Source organism: Amblyraja radiata, chromosome 33 (assembly GCF_010909765.2).
Source record: "Amblyraja radiata isolate CabotCenter1 chromosome 33, sAmbRad1.1.pri, whole genome shotgun sequence".
Classification (NCBI taxonomy): Eukaryota; Metazoa; Chordata; class Chondrichthyes; order Rajiformes; family Rajidae; genus Amblyraja; species Amblyraja radiata.
The window spans coordinates 5608106-5624762 of NC_045988.1; the positions used below are offsets into that span (position 1 = coordinate 5608106).

General features: G+C 46.0%; 1 protein-coding gene across 37 annotated transcripts in view; it reads right to left on the reverse strand.

The window, feature by feature from the left end:
* The window catches only part of LOC116991281 (integumentary mucin A.1-like), a 75169-nt gene that overhangs the window by 36865 nt on the left and 21647 nt on the right, over window positions 1-16657 (reverse strand). For 8 of the 37 annotated variants that reach the window (XM_033049781.1, XM_033049789.1, XM_033049782.1 and 5 more), the window contains exons 1-4: window positions 13616-13739; window positions 7512-7536; window positions 1726-1739; window positions 1276-1315 (exon numbers count right to left, since the gene is read on the reverse strand). The exons of 2 other annotated variants lie outside the window; for them this stretch is intronic. In XM_033049781.1, the coding sequence (XP_032905672.1) occupies window positions 1276-1315; window positions 1726-1739; window positions 7512-7536; window positions 13616-13684 (148 nt within the window). In that variant the 5' untranslated portion in view covers window positions 13685-13739. Of the gene's footprint in view, window positions 1-1275; window positions 1318-1725; window positions 1740-3042; window positions 3083-5778; window positions 5821-6228; window positions 6241-7502; window positions 7537-13615; window positions 13744-16657 lie in introns of those variants that run through there. 27 more of the 37 variants (XM_033049768.1, XM_033049770.1, XM_033049769.1 and 24 more) reach the window with 13 other exon arrangements.

The following is a 16657-nucleotide window of genomic DNA, read 5'->3' on the forward strand; positions in this document are numbered from 1 at the left end:
TCATCTCTTCAGACATTTCCTTCATCGCAGTTTCCAAATCTTTAATAGCAGCGCTGTGTTCTGCAGAAGTAGTGAGAACAGGCTCCAACCTTTCATTGTAATCATCTTCGACCCGTTCAATTTCTGCTTTTAGCTTGGTCTCTATGTCCTCAATACGTTGCTTTAGAGTACCAACTGTCTCAATAACTTCCTTATACCCGAGCTGCATACTTGTAGCCAGTGCAGAAATCTCCTTATGTAACATATCAGCAAAGTCTGTTGACACAGCTGCTCTTAAAGACTGTTCCTGTTCTTTTACCTTAGCTTCCATTTCAGCAATAAATCTTCGACCTTCAGTTTCTTCTTCAGACCCTTCTGGAGTTGTTTGAGGTGTTTTTCCCAGCTCTCTAGCAAGCAGTCTAGTCACAGGTCTTGAAGTGGGTCCTTTGGGTAAGTTCCTTTTTCTCATTTAAAAGTGCCGTTATTCCCCGTTATTTTGCGGCGATTTCTGATGACATCACTTACGTGACGTCAGGCATCCCCGGTGAGTATTTTAAAAATCGGGCCTTTCTTCTTTTTAAATGTAAAATTGCTTTTACCTTGCACAATATATATATTATATTTGTAATATATACATTTATAAATCTGCAAATTTATAAATGTATATATAACAAATATAATGTGTAGGAAGGAACTGTTTATACCGAAGATAGAAACATAGAAACATAGAAAATAGGTGCAGGAGTAGGCCATTCGGCCCTTCGAGCCTGCACCGCCATTCGATATGATCATGGCTGATCATCCAACTCAGTATCCTGTACCTGCCTTCTCTCCATACCCCCTGATCCCTTTAGCCACAAGGGCCACATCTAACTCCCTCTTAAATATAGCCAATGAACTGGCCTCAACTACCTTCTGTGGCAGGAAATTCCACAGATTCACCACTCTCTGTGTAAAAAATGATTTTCTCATCTCGGTCCTAAAAGACTTCCCTCTTATCCTTAAACTGTGACCCCCCTAGTTCTGGACTTGCCCAACATCGGGAATAATCTACCTGCGTCTAGCCTGTCCAACCCCTTAAGAATTTAGCCACAAAAAGCTGGAGTAAATCAATGGGACAGGCAGCATCTCTGGAGAGAAGGAATGCGTGACGTTTCGGGTCGAGTCCATTCTTCAGACTGAAGACAAGCATTTCTTACTGTTTGTAACAGCAATTCTTGGAGTGTAGCAATGAGCAGAGGCTATAGAAAAACACATATATTGGCATGATAGTACCAGCACTCGCTGTGATCTTACCCAAAGTCGTGTCAGGAATAGTGGTCATGGTCGTAGTGGCCTCTGTGTAAAGACAATACATTGTCACATAAATATTTTACTTTGAATGCATTTTAAATATAGAATTGCTTTTACCTTAAATATATATAACACATGACAAGAAATTCAACCTGATGATTCCCACATTTGCAGATTTATTAATGAGCATACATCCAGTGATTTGTCCGCTAGGTTGGAATTGTGTAGGTGTGAATTGAACAAGCAAACATGCTGCTCATTGAACCACAGATCCATGAATGGATTGTAGGATAACTGGCTTTGGTAAAAATTGTAAATTCTTAATTGCCCATAGTGTGTAGGATAGTGTTAGTATATGGAGTGATCGCTGGTCGGCAAGGACTCGGCAGGCCGAAGGGTCTGATTCCGTGCTGTATCTCTAAAGTAAAGTCTGAAGATCTTGCCCAAACTGACCTCCATTGTAGTGACTGTGTGGGCCCCTTTGTCCAGGATCAAGTGGCCAGGACAATTGTGTCACTTTTTAAGAGATTTGTTGTCTAAGTCAGCTGTAACGTTCCTCTGACCCATGTGAGATGGGATGGAAAAGGAAGGACAATTATACGTTCATAAGTTCATAAGTGATAGGAGCAGAATTTGGCCCATCAAGTCTACTCTGCCATTTAATCATGGCTGATCTATCTCTCCCCACTAACCCCTTTCTCCTGCCTTCTCCCCATAACTCATGGCACCTGTACTAATCAGGAATTACTGCCTGGGGCCTCTGTTCAGGGGATAAACAGGAGGGATCCAGGGACCTTATTGTCACATTTTTCTCTCTAAAATAACAGAGATATGTAGTAAAAAAAATATTCCAAGATATATCATGGAAATGTTCTTTATATATTGGGAAGAAACTATTCTTCAACCATTCAAGTTCTTGAATGCTACTCAAAACTAATCTCAATAATGAACTACGGATGGGCTGAGTTTCTACTAGTATTGAGGTTATTAATTTATTGATGTTTATGTTCATTACATATTATCAATGTGTATTGTATTTACAGCCTAACAGGCTGCTGCATGAATGATTCCAGGAATGAGTGGGTTCGCATATGACGAGCGTTTGACAGCACTGGGCCTCTAGTAGCTGGAGTTTCGAAGGTTGAAGGGGGACATTGAAACTTACAGAATAATGAAAGGCATAGATAGAGTGGATGTGGAAAGGGTGTTTCCACTGATGGGAGAGTCTAGGACCAGAGGTTGTAACCTCAGAATTAATGGGTGCTCTTAGAGAAAGGACGTGAGGAGGAACTTCTTTAGTCAGAGGGTAGTTAGTCTGTGGAACTCATTGCCACAGGGGGCTGTGGAGGCCGTCAGAGGATGTTTTTAAGGCAGAGATAGACAAATTCTTGATTAGAACGGGTGTAGAGGGTTATGGGGAGAAGGCAGGAAATGGGATTAGCAAGTATATATCTGCCATTATTGAATGACTCGATGGGCAGAATGGCCTAATTCTATTCTTATAACTTTTGAATGTGATTTACACTACAATGTGTAGGAATGACCTGTTTATACCGAAGATAGCCACAAAAAGCTGGAGTAATTCAATGGGACAGGCAGCATCTCTGGAGAGAAGGAATGCGTGACGTTTCGGGTCGAGACCATTCTTCAGACTGAAGACAAGCATTTCTTACTGTTTGTAACAGCAATTCTTGGAGTGTAGCAATGAGCAGAGGCTACAGAAAAACACATATATTGGCATGATAGTACCAGCACTTGCTGTGATCTTACCCAAAGTCGTGTCAGGAACAGTGGTCATGGTCGTAGTGGGCTCTGTGTAAAGACAATACATTGTCACATAAATATTTTACTTTGAATGCATTTTAAATGTAAAATTGCTTTTACCTTGCACAATATATATATATATATATTTAAAAAAACAACCAGAGAATTGAATCATTATTCGGTTATGCTAGTACGTTTTAGATTAGTATACATGAGTTTGTCCAGTTATTTATGTGTTAGTATATAATTATTATTATCTTTTTATTAGTAAATTATTACGTTCAGCTCAATTTAATTTAATTTTTCTGTGCTGCGTGGTTCCATTTTATTAAATCTTTCGTTCAAAAAAAGAGTTTGTCCTTGAGTTTACATTCCATAGTCGATATGGTGTCTAGACTTGACAGCACATGTCGGCCATCGTCGGCCATCTTATCGAGAAGAATTGTGCTTATATTTATTTAAAAAGTCATATTTTCTCAGTTTCCCCTCTCCGGATATATATAAAAGTTAAACCACTGGATACCGTGATATTTTACTTATCCTTTAATGTCCTGTGTTATCTCTTGTGCGTATTTGAATGCTTCTTCTGGATCAATAAAGAAACACTCCAAATCATTATATGTGATCCTCATTTTTGCAGGGTAAATTATGCCATATCTTAAGTTTGGGATTCCTTTAAGGATCAATTTTGTCTTTGTAAAAAGGGCACATTTCTTAGCCACTTCTGCTGGGTAGTCTCTAAAGAATCGAACGGTTTCACCATCAAGCATCAGATTTTTTGCGAATGGAATTGTTTTCATAATATCTTCAAGAGCCGCTGTGTCGTGAAGTTTCACTATAATCTGTCTTGGTGAGGCTCCTGGCCTTGAATGGGCTCTCTGAACTCGTTGGGCAACATCTACTTTCATAATTCCATAAATTCACTACTCTCTGGGAGAAAACGTTTTTTTCTCACCTCAGTCTTAAATGACCTCCCCTTTATCCTAAGGGGCCACAGTCTTACAATAAAGGGGAGGTCATTTAAGACTAGGTGAGAAAAAACTTTTTCTCCCAGAGAGTTGTGAATTTATGGAATTCCCTGCCACAGAGGGCAGTGGAGGCCAAATCACTGGATGAATTTAAGAGATAGGTAGATAGAGCTCTAGGGGCTAGTGGAGTCAAGGTATATGGGGAGAAGGCAGCCACGGGTTATTGATAGGGGACGATCAGCCATGATCACTATGAATGGCGATGCTGGCTCGAAGGGCCGAATGGTCTCCTCCTGCACCTAATTTCTATGTTTCTATGTTTCGGTTTTTCAGACAGCATGAGTACTTGTTTAAGTAAGTTGGCAGTGAAATCCCGAGGGTCCATTCCAGTCACCTTTCCTTCTCTCACTCCAACTATCCTTAAATTCTGCCGTCTTGACCGGGCTTCAAGGTCGAGACATTTGTCGGTCATTCTAGCCAGTTGCCCAGAAACTCGGTCTTGATCTTCTTTCATTCTCTTCATCTCTTCAGACATTTCCTTCATCGCAGTTTCCAGATCTTTAATAGCAGCGCTGTGTTCTGCAGAAGTAGTGAGAACAGGCTCCAACCTTTCATTGTAATCATCTTCGACCCGTTCAATTTCTGCTTTTAGCTCGGTCTCTATGTCCTCAATACGTTGCTTTAGAGTACCAACTGTCTCAATAACTTCCTTATACCCGAGCTGCATACTTGTAGCCAGTGCAGAAATCTCCTTATGTAACATATCAGCAAAGTCTTTTGACACAGCTGCTCTTAAAGACTGTTCCTGTTCTTTTACCTTAGCTTCCATTTCAGCAATAAATCTTCGACCTTCAGTTTCTTCTTCAGACCCTTCTGGAGTTGTTTGAGGTGTTTTTCCCAGCTCTCTAGCAAGCAGTCTAGTCACAGGTCTTGAAGTGGGTCCTTTGGGTAAGTTCCTTTTTCTCATTTAAAAGTGCCGTTATTCCCCGTTATTTTGCGTCGATTTCTGATGACATCACTTACGTGACGTCAGGCATCCCCGGTGAGTATTTTAAAAATCGGGCCTTTCTTCTTTTTAAATGTAAAATTGCTTTTACCTTGCACAATATATATATTATATTTGTAATATATACATTTATAAATCTGCAAATTTATAAATGTATATACTGTATAACAAATATAATGTGTAGGAAGGAACTGTTTATACCGAAGATAGAAACATAGAAAATAGGTGCAGGAGTAGGCCATTCGGCCCTTCGAGCCTGCACCGCCATTCGATATGATCATGGCTGATCATCCAACTCAGTATCCTGTACCTGCCTTCTCTCCATACCCCCTGATCCCTTTAGCCACAAGGGCCACATCTAACTCCCTCTTAAATATAGCCAATGAACTGGCCTCAACTACCTTCTGCGGCAGAGAATTCCAGAGATTCACCACTCTCTGTGTAAAAAATGATTTTCTCATCTCGGTCCTAAAAGACTTCCCTCTTATCCTTAAACTGTGACCCCCTAGTTCTGGACTTGCCAACATCGGGAATAATCTTCCTGCATCTGGCCTGTCCAACCCCTTAAGAATTTAGCCACAAAAAGCTGGAGTAATTCAATGGGGCAGGCAGCATCTCTGGAGAGAAGGAATGCGTGACATTTCTTCAGACTGAAGACAAGCATTTCTTACTGTTTGTAACAGCAATTCTTGGAGTGCAACAATGAGCAGAGGCTACAGAAAAACATATACAATGGAATGAAAGTATTAGCACTTGCTGTGATCTTACTCAATGTAGTGGTGGCAGTAGTATCCGTGGTCATAGTGGTCTCTGTGTAAAGACAACACATTGTCACATAAACATTTTATTTTGAATGCATTTTAAATATAGAATTGCTTTTACCTTAAATATATATAACACATGACAAGAAATTCAACCTGAAGAGTCCCACGTTTGCGGATTTATTAATGAGCATACATCCAGTGATTTGTCCGCTAGGTTGGAATTGTGTAGGTGTGAATTGAACAAGCAAACATGCTGCTCATTGAACCACAGATCCATGAATGGATTGTAGGATAACTGGCTTTGGTAAAAATTGTAAATTCTTAATTGCCCATAGTGTGTAGGATAGTGTTAGTATATGGAGTGATCGCTGGTCGGCAAGGACTCGGCAGGCCGAAGGGTCTGATTCCGTGCTGTATCTCTAAAGTAAAGTCTGAAGATCTTGCCCAAACTGACCTCCATTGTAGTGACTGTGTGGGCCCCTTTGTCCAGGATCAAGTGGCCAGGCCAATTGTGTCACTTTTTAAGAGATTTGTTGTCTAAGTCAGCTGTAACGTTCCTCTGACCCATGTGAGATGATAGGAGCAGAATTTGGCTCATCAAGTCTACTCTGCCATTTAATCATGGCTGATCTATCTCTACCCACTAACCCCTTTCTCCTGCCTTCTCACCATAACTCATGGCACCTGTACTAATCAGGAATTACTGCCTGGGGCCTCTGTTCCGGGGATAAACAGGAGGGATCCAGGGACCTTATTGTCACATTTTTCTCTCTAAAATAACAGAGATATGTAGTAAAAAAATTATTCCAAGATATATCATGGAAATGTTCTTTATATATTGGGAAGAAACTATTCTTCAACCATTCAAGTTCTTGAATGCTACTCAAAACTAATCTCAATAATGAACTACGGATGGTCTGAGTTTCTACTAGTATTGGGGTTATTAATTTATTGATGTTTATGTTCATTACATATTATCAATGTGTATTGTATTTACAGCCTAACAGGCTGCTGCATGAATGATTCCAGGAATGAGTGGGTTCGCATATGATGAGCGTTTGACAGCACTGGGCCTCTAGTAGCTGGAGTTTCGAAGGTTGAAGGGGGACATTGAAACTTACAGAATAATGAAAGGCATAGATAGAGTGGATGTGGAAAGGGTGTTTCCACTGATGGGAGAGTCTAGGACCAGAGGTTGTAACCTCAGAATTAATGGGCGCTCTTAGAGAAAGGACGTGAGGAGGAACTTCTTTAGTCAGAGGGTAGTTAGTCTGTGGAACTCATTGCCACAGAGGGCTGTGGAGGCCAAGTCAGAGGATGTTTTTAAGGCAGAGATAGACAAATTCTTGATTAGAACGGGTGTAGAGGGTTATGGGGAGAAGGCAGGAAATGGGCTTAGCAAGCATATATCTGCCATTATTGAATGACTCGATGGGCCGAATGGCCTAATTCTACTCTTATAACGTTTTAATGTGATTTACACTACAATGTGTAGGGATGAACTGTTTATACCGAAGATAGCCACAAAAAGCTGGAGTAATTCAATGGGACAGGCAACATCTCTGGGGAGAAGGAATGCGTGACGTTTCGGGTTGAGACCATTCTTCAGACTGAAGACAAGCATTTCTTACTGTTTGTAACAGCAATTCTTGGAGTGTAGCAATGAGCAGAGGCTACAAAAAAACACATATATTGGCATGATAGTACCAGCACTTGCTGTGATCTTACCCAAAGTCGTGTCAGGAATAGTGGTCATGGTCGTAGCGGTAGCTGTGTAAAGACAATACATTGTCACATAAATATTTTACTTTGAGTGTATTTTAATTATAGAATTGCTTTTACCTTGTTATATATATATACTAGACCCTGTTACCTCAACGTGCGGTTGGTACAGAGAGAGAAGGGGAGGGGGGAGAGGGAGAGGGAGAGGGTGAGGGTGAGGGGGAGGGGGAGGGGGAGAGGGAGAGGGAGAGGGGGGAGAGGGAGGGGGGGGGGGGCGGGAGAGGGAGAGGGGGGGAGGGAGGGGGGGAGAGGGAGGGGAGGGGGGGGGGAGGGGAGGGGAGAGAGAGAGGGGGAGGGAGAGGTGGAGGGAGAGGGGGGAGAGGGAGAGGGGGGGGGGGAGGGGGGGAGAGGGGGGGGGGGGGGGGAGGGGGGAGAGGGAGGGGGGAGAGAGGGAGGGGGGGGGAGAGGGGGGGAGGGGGGAGAGGGAGGGGGGGAGAGGGAGGGGGGGGGAGGAGGGGGGGGGGGGAGGAGGGGGGGAGGGGGGGGGGGGGGGGGGGGGAGGGGAGGGGGGGGGGCGGGGGAGAGGGAGGGGGGAGAGGGGAGGAGGGAGGGGGGGGGAGAGGGAGGGGGGGGAGGGAGGGCGGGGGGGATGGGGGGGAGGGGGGGAGGGGGGGGGAGGGGAGGGAGAGGGAGGGGGAGAGGGGGGAGGAGGGGGGGGGGAGAGGGAGAGGGAGGGGGAGAGAGGGAGGGGGGGGAGAGGGAGGGGGGGGAGAGGGAGGGGAGAGGGAGGGGAGGGGGTGGAGAGGGAGGGGGAGAGGGAGGGGGGGGAGAGGGAGGGGGGGAGAGGGAGGGGAGGGGGGTGGAGAGGGAGGGGAGAGGGGTGAGGAGTGGGGGGGAGAGGGAGGGGGGGGAGAGGGAGGGGAGGGGGGTGGAGAGAGGGGGGAGAGGGAGGGGGAGGAGTGGGGGGGGAGAGGGAGGGGGGGAGAGGGAGGGGAGGGGGGTGGAGAGGGAGGGGGAGAGGGGGGAGGAGTGGGGGGGGGAGAGGGAGGGGGGGAGAGGGAGGGGAGGGGGGTGCCGACCTCAGTCGGCGCGGAGAACCTCAGCAGCTCTCACGCGACGATTCCCTGCGATCAACGGAGGAATTGCAGGTTTCCCAGAGGGAATAATGGCCGCTAGGCCACCTTCACATCACGAGTAAAAATAGCCCGTGATTCTCCGAGTTTGAATCAAGGGGAAAACTCGGGAGAATTCGTGAGTAACTCGGGAAAGTGGGACTGGCCCTTAACTCCCCCACACACTAACCCCCCCCCGCCCCACACACACACGCACACACACACACTAACCCCCCCCCCCACACACACACACACACACACACACACTAATCCCCCACACACACACACTAACCCCCCCCCCACACACTAACCCCCCATACACACTAACCCCCCCACACACACCACCCACCCCACACACTAAATCCCCCCACACACACTAACCCCCCCCCCCCCCACACACTAACCCCCCCCAAGTCTAGTCAAGTCAGGAGAGTTTATTGTCATGTGTCCCAGATACGACAATGAAATTCTTGCTTGCTGCAGCACAACAGGATATTGTAGGCATAAATACAGAACAGTTCAGTGTGTCCATATACATTAGAATATATATATACAGTATATACTGTGGCGACACCTGATAGCAACCCAAGGTCACCACGAACCATCGGCTCTAGAGGGCGGAGTCTTGGTGGAGGAGGCGCCAGTCACGGGGTCGGTATCTGAGTTGTTATTTGAGCCGGGCAACGCCCGTGTCAGCTGGGGAGTAGCGAGCTGTATGCAGAAGAATAAACACGTCTAGAGCACACAACTTGTGTCCGACTAGTTTTTGGCTGGACTCCTGCCAGTCCCCGCCACAATACACACATAAATAAGCAGATAAAGTGCAATAGGCTGTTATTGTTCAGAGTTTGTTTGAAGTTGTGTTTAATAGTCTGATGGCTGTGGGGAAGTAGCTATTCCTGAACCTGGATGCTCCAGATTTCAGGCTCCTGTACCTTCTACCTGAAGGCAGCGGGGAGATGAGTGTGTGGCCAGGATGGTGTGGGTCCTTGATGATGTTGGCAGCCTTTTTGAGGTAGTGACTGCGATAGATCCCCTCGATGGCGGGGAGGTCAGAGCCGATGATGGACTGGGCAGTGTTTACAACTTTTTGCAGCCTTTTCCGCTCCTGGACGCTCATGTTGCCGAACCAAGCCACGATGCAACCGGTCAGCATGCTCTCTACTGTGCACCTGTAGAAGTTCGAGAGAATCCTCCCTGACATATCGAATCTCCATAAACTTCTCAGGAAGTAGAGGCGCTGATATGCTTTTTTATAATTGCATCAGTGTGCTGGGACCAGGAGAGATCTTCGGAAATATGCACGCCCAGGAATTTGAAGCTCTTGACCCTTTCCATCATCGACCCGTTGATGTAAACGGGATTGTGTGTCCCCATCCTACCCCTTCCAAAGTCCACAATCAGTTCCTTGGTTTTGCTGGTGTTGATGGCCAGGTTATTGTGCTGGCACCATTTGGTCAATCGGTCGATCTCACTTCTATACTCTGACTCGTCCCCATCAGTGATACGTCCCACAACAGTGGTGTCGTCAGCGAACTTGATGATGGAGTTCGCAGTATGTCCGGCTACGCAGTCATGAGTATAGAGTGAGTACAGCAGGGGGCTGAGCACGCATCCTTGAGGTGCTCCCGTGCTGATTGTTATCGAGGATAACACATTTCCACCAATTCGAACAGCCTCTTGCCTGTGAATGAGGAAGTCGAGGATCCAATTGCAGAGGGATGCGCAGAGACCCAGATCTGAGAGTTTGGTAACCAGCTTGGAGGGGATGATGGTATTAAATGCCAAGCTGTAGTCAATGAATAACAACCTGACATATGAGTTTCTGTTGTCCAAGTGGTCCAGAGCGGAGTGGAGAGCCAGCGAGATCACATCCACCGTTGATCTGTTGTGGCGGTAAGCGAACTGCAGTGGGTCCAGGTTCTTGTTGAGGTTGGAGTTGATATGCGCCATAATCAACCTCTCAAAGCACTTCATCACCACAGACGTTAGTGCCACTGGTCGATAGCCATTGAGGCACGTCACCTTACTCTTCTTGGGCACCGGTATTATTGATGCCCTTTTAAAACATGTGGGAACCTCAGACCTCAGAAGTGAGAGGTTGAAAATGCCCATTAAAAAATCCAGCCAGTTGGTCCGCACAGGTTTTCAGGACACGACCAGGTATACCAGGTCCAGGCGCTTTCTGAGGGTTCACCCCCCTGAAGGATTTTCTGATGTCGACCTCTGTGACTGACCGAAATACCATCATGGCGAATGGGGGCTTGGGAAGGCACATCAGTGTTCTCCCTATCACAGCATGCGTAAACGCATTGAGCTCGTCATGGAGTGATGTTTCGCTGTCGTTTGAGCTGCCTCCTGATTTAGTCTTGTAGGACGTGAATGCATTCAAGCCCCGCCACAGTTGCCGAACATCCGTCTCATCCTCCAGCTTGGAGCAGAAGTGCCTTTTGGCCTTTTTGATGGCCTTACCAAGGTCGTATCTGGACACTAACCCCCCCCCCCCCACACACTACCCCCCCCACACACACTAACCCCCCCACACACTAACCCCCCCACACACTAACCCCCCACACACTAACCCCCCCACACACTAACCCCCCCACACACACACACTAACCCCCCCACACACTAACCCCCCCACACACTAACCCCCCACACACACTAACCCCCCCCACCCACACACACTAACCCCCCCACACACTAACCCCCCCACACACTAACCCCCCCACACACTACCCCCCCCACACACACACTAACCCCCCACACACACACACACTAATCTCATGCTTATCACTTGAGCTCACTCGCACGCACGCACGCACACAGACAGATAACGTCCAAACAAGACGAGACTTTTAGTAATATATAGATGTAGATATAGATAGAAGATAGAAGATAGATAGTTAGTCTGATGGTTGTTGGGATAAAACTGCTGCAGAACCTGGATGTTACAGTTTTCAAGCTTTTATACCTTTGTCTCTACACCGGAGATGAAAATGTGGCAAACGGTAGTGAGATTAGGAGAGAAGAGGGAAATGTGAAGCCAGAGGAAGGATGTAGGTGGATGGGGAAGGTGGGGTGGGATGGGACCGTACCAGGGTGGGCCATAGGGATTAGTTTATTCAGAGGACTCTGTGATTCTATTATAATCTAAACATTCACCAAATACTGTCTGACTTCACCGGCCTATAAACGTTAGACTTTCGAGATACAGTGCCGAAACAGGCCCCTCGGCCCCCCGAGTCTGCGCCGACCAGTAAACACCCCATACACTATCACTATCCTATCTTTATTGCCCATGTAATCCCCAACACAGCCAACACTTGATCACTCTTTTGTCTCCGTTTTCACCACCAGCCTTTGTCATGAATTCCGCCCACCTGCTAATCGACCCCACCCACACCTGTAATCCCCTATCTTTCCCAAGCTTTCTCCCGCCCCCACCTATCTTTCCCAAGCCTTCTCCCACCTCCTGCAATCAGTCTGGAAGAAGGGTCTCGACCTGACCTGTATTCAAGAGAGTGTTAGATTTACAGTAGCTCTTGTGGCTAAAGGAATCAAGGGATACGGGGAGAAAGCAGGAACGGAGGAACTGAATTTGGATGATCAGCCATGATCATGTTGAATGGCAGTGCTGGCTCGACGGGCCAAATGGCCTACACCTGCACCTATTTTCTATGTTTCTATGAAACGTTGGCTGGCCATTCCCTCTTCGAATGCTTTCAGACTCATTGAATTACTCCCGCACTTTGTGCTTTTCCCTTGAACTCACTGTAATTCCTTTCCCAATACTACTTTCCTGCACTAGCCCTATGTCCTCTAATTCCCTCAACACCCAGCAATGAGCTCTTGTTGATAATGGCCCCCTATCGGGAGATATATTTTTCTATGAATTCTTTAAACATCAGCCATTTCTCGTCTCCTGTCACATGTTTGAAAGTAGTTTCCCAATCTTCAACAGTAGTTCCCCAACAGTTTAAAAGAATCTTTAAAGGGAAAATAATCAGGGAAACATTTAAAACTTTGCCAAAAACAGATATCGAGCATTGGGAAATTTCCCCGGGTAAATCTGAGTCAAGGAAGACAAAGAATATGCAATGGTTATAAACGCGTGACCATAAACTAAACTAAACTAAATTCCGTTCCCATTCCGAGTTCCTCTCCAACCTGAAGGATGGCACTTATGCCCCTGTCCCACTTAGGAAACCTGAACGGAAACCTCTGGAGACTTTGCGCCCCACCCAAGGTTTCCTTGCGGTTCCCGGAGGTCCCCGGAGGTTTTTGTCAGTCTCCCTACCTGCAACCTCCGGCAACCACCTGCAACCTCTGGGAACCGCACGGAAACCTTGGGTGGGGTGCAAAGTCTCCAGAGGTTTCCATTCAGGTTTCCTAAGTGGGACAGGGGCATTAGGTAGACAATGAAAGCACCTGGATTCTAGCTCATGGCAGAAGGGTCTCTGCCCAAAGATAGACACAAAATGCTGGAGTAACTCACAAGATGGGACTGGATCATTCATGATCACCAAGACTGTGGTGCTCCATCATGCCAAGTCTTTCAACAACACTCATTAGAAAGAGAAAGGATGTCGAAACAAGGAACTGCAGGTGCTGGTTTTCACACAAGGACACGAAATGCTGGAGTATCTCAGAAGGTCAGGCAGCATCCCTGGAGAACATGGCCAAGTGACGGTTCGGCTCGAGACCCTTCTTCAGAGAGAGAGAGTCAGGGGAGAGAGAACCGAGAGGGATCTCCATATATCCATTCCCATATGTACAAGCTGTGTTGCCAAACCTGCTGCGCCTCAGCTTCCAAACATTAATAAAGCTTCATGCAAAAGCAAAGTGGATTTGCAACCAAACCCAAAACACTCCCAATAACATTTCACGATCTTAAATGGAAGCCCTGCTGACTAAAATAATTTTAAAGCAATTCTGTAAACTTAAAACTAAAGGCTGTATAAAAGAACAGGTTGCGCCCGTGATGAGATTAAACATTGACTTACTTGACTGGGAATAGGTTGGTGCATATTGAATAAATAAGCCCAGGAGGAGTGCCGATAGAATTGGAGCCATTTCTCTGCACTGGGAGCTCTCTGGTAGCAAGAAGACCTGAGGTATTGGTAATGGTGTTAGTTCTGAGGATCCTGTTTTATTTAAATGGAATCTAGGATGTACCTCCCACAAATTTGACAAAATCTGAATATCAATGTCAATTGCTGATGGTAATTCTTGTTTTGCTGAAGGCACTTTCTTGATGGTTCTGCTTTTTTCCCCTCTCCCTTTGGTCCTGGTTGCCAACTTTGTCTTGCCTATGGCATGCACACCCTGAAGTTGTAAATCAACTTGTTGTTTTTGATATTTGTTTGTGCAAGCTCGGTTGTTGCCATTCTTCGAAACAGGATGGACCACATGAAGGTTGCAATCTCACATCCCTTTCCAGGTTGCCAACTTCCTTGTGAACCAGGTGATGTGGACAATTTGTGGCGATGAGCTGATGTCAGTAAAAGTCAGTGGGTTCTCCAGTTTGGACTGTCCACTCCACTCATTGGAAATTCGGGAGTCAAGAATGTTTTATTGTCATATGTCCCAGATAGAACAATGAAACTCTTACTTGCGGCAGCACAACAGAATATGTAAACATATTAACAATATAATTAAGGAGAGAAAAAAGTTCAGTGTGTGTGTATATACACATACTCGCATATATACAGATCATATATATTTATACACATGCGTGCACACATGCGTACACATAAAAAACAAACAAACTATAATAGTGCAATAATAACAATAATAGATTAATAACAATTCTGAAATCTAAGGAGCTGGAATGTGCACACTGCTCTCAAAATGTGCAAAATGTTTTTTGTGCAGTCTGCAGCAAACCGTGAGGGTGGAGAGGCAACATATCTCTGCTCTCATTGCTGATTCAGAAGCCTAGTGGCAGACTGGTGGTTGCAGGTGGAATGAAAATTGATCAAATTCCCTTGAAACTTGCAGTAAAGTCCCATTTGATAGTCAGTCAGGCATAGACTGGGGACGGTTCCAATCTTTCCACACTGTTCCTCATTACCAAAGAACTTTTATTGAAAAAAAAATGCCTGAAAGAATGCAGAGATTTACAAGGATACTAGACTAAGTGGGACCCGTTGGGTCCCATTGTCACACGGGAGGCCTGGTCCCCCAATGCAATATTCCACCACTCACCCATAGCCCCCATCTGCGTAGGTGGGGCTGACGGGTTCCTGTTGTTACGTCCCTGATCCCCCCTCCTCCCCTCATTCACTCTTAGCTGCTCTCCGGCAGCGCAGCCATTCCTGCCCATTGGGTTCCCGTTGTGACGTAGAAAACGCACGAATTACTGCGCAGGCGCAGCTGACGGGTATGGCAAGTGGAAAAGGGATTTATTAAAGCTTAAAATGTGAATAACTTAAAATACAACAACAATTTAAACGTTAAAGATGAGATTTATTCAGTTCAGTTCTTTCTTGTTGCGTCTCTTGTTGCGTTCTGCTGCTCACTGCGTCTCGATGTCTCTTTGCTGTTGACGGAAAAAAAAAAGACACAATTTTAATATTGAGACATTGTTGAGTGGTCAAACTTTAACTTGAAGAAAATCTGAGAATTTACCTCAGAAGTCATCGTTCAACGAATCACGTGTTTAATGACAACATTCTTGGCCGATGTTCTATCCTTCAGGAAAACTTTGACATTTTCAGAATCAGAATCAAAATCAGAATCACACTTTATTCTCCAAGTATGTTTTGCAACAAACGAGGAATTTCATTGGCCAGGTCAGTCATATAAATAAAAGCATCAGATCACTCAAAAACACATTTTAACATGAACATGCACCACAGTGACTCCTACACATTCCTCACTGTGGTGGAAGGCGAAATAAAGTTCAAGTCTCTTCCTTTGTTCTTCCTCGGTCATGGGCCTCGAGCCCCCGTTAACGGGATGATCTTGACTCCCGTAGCCGGCGGCGTTCGGGCCCTCCGCGTCGAGGCTATCAAGCTCCCGCATCGGGGGGGATGTCAGCAACCCCCGCGCTGGGCGATCGAACCTCGCGTCGGGGCTGGTCGAGCCTTCCGCCACGTTGGAGCTCCCGACTCAGCCTCACCCGAGACTGCAAGCCCAGGCAAGGGATCAGCTACGATGTTAAGTCCGTGCCCCGCAGTGGGGCTCACGACAGTCCGAGGAGGCTTCCTGCTCCATCGATGGTAGGCCGCAGAGCCCGGAGAATATGATCTGAACATTGATCACATTTCCGGGAAGGTAAGAGCTTGAAAAAAAGTTTCCCCCGATCCCCTCCCCCCTCCCCCCACATAAAACAAACCGAAGAACATTAAAACAAACTTTTAACGCACTAAAAAATAACAAAAGGAAAGAAAATACGAACAGACTGCCGGCAGGGCAGCCATCTCCCTGCCGCCCCCTGGTGGTCATTCACCTTTTCCTTCACCTTTCCTCGGCAAAGAGCCACATATAATTGTCCATGCTGAAATACTGGTTTCTTGAGGTAGACCAACACTTTCTCCATGGTTTGTCCTTACATTTTATGAATCGGGAATTGGCTCTGCTGAAGGGGAATGCCTTTGCCTTCTGTCAAATTGAGCGTTATCCTAGGAATGAGAACAATGTCATCTTTGAAGGCTCCCATGTTGATTCTTGCAATGATCAGATTATTGTGTGGCTCTTTCACAATCATCCTCGTTCCAATACAAAGCTTTGGGGATTCTAAGTTTCTCATTATCATGATTGGAGATCCTTTTTTCAACTTCAATTTGTGTGGTGGTAATCCAGAGATCTTGAGTGAATTGAGGAATTCTCCAAAAGTTAGTATTCCAAATGTTCCAAACATTATAGACCAATTTGGTTCTTTCTCTGGATACAGAATAGATTGGAATAAATTCAAACAAGAGGACATGACTTCAGAATTAAGGGACAGAAGTTTAGAGGTAACATGAGGGGGAACTTCTTTACTCAGAGAGTGGTAGCGGTGTGGAATGAGCTTCCAGTGGAAGTGGTGGAGGCAGGTTCGTT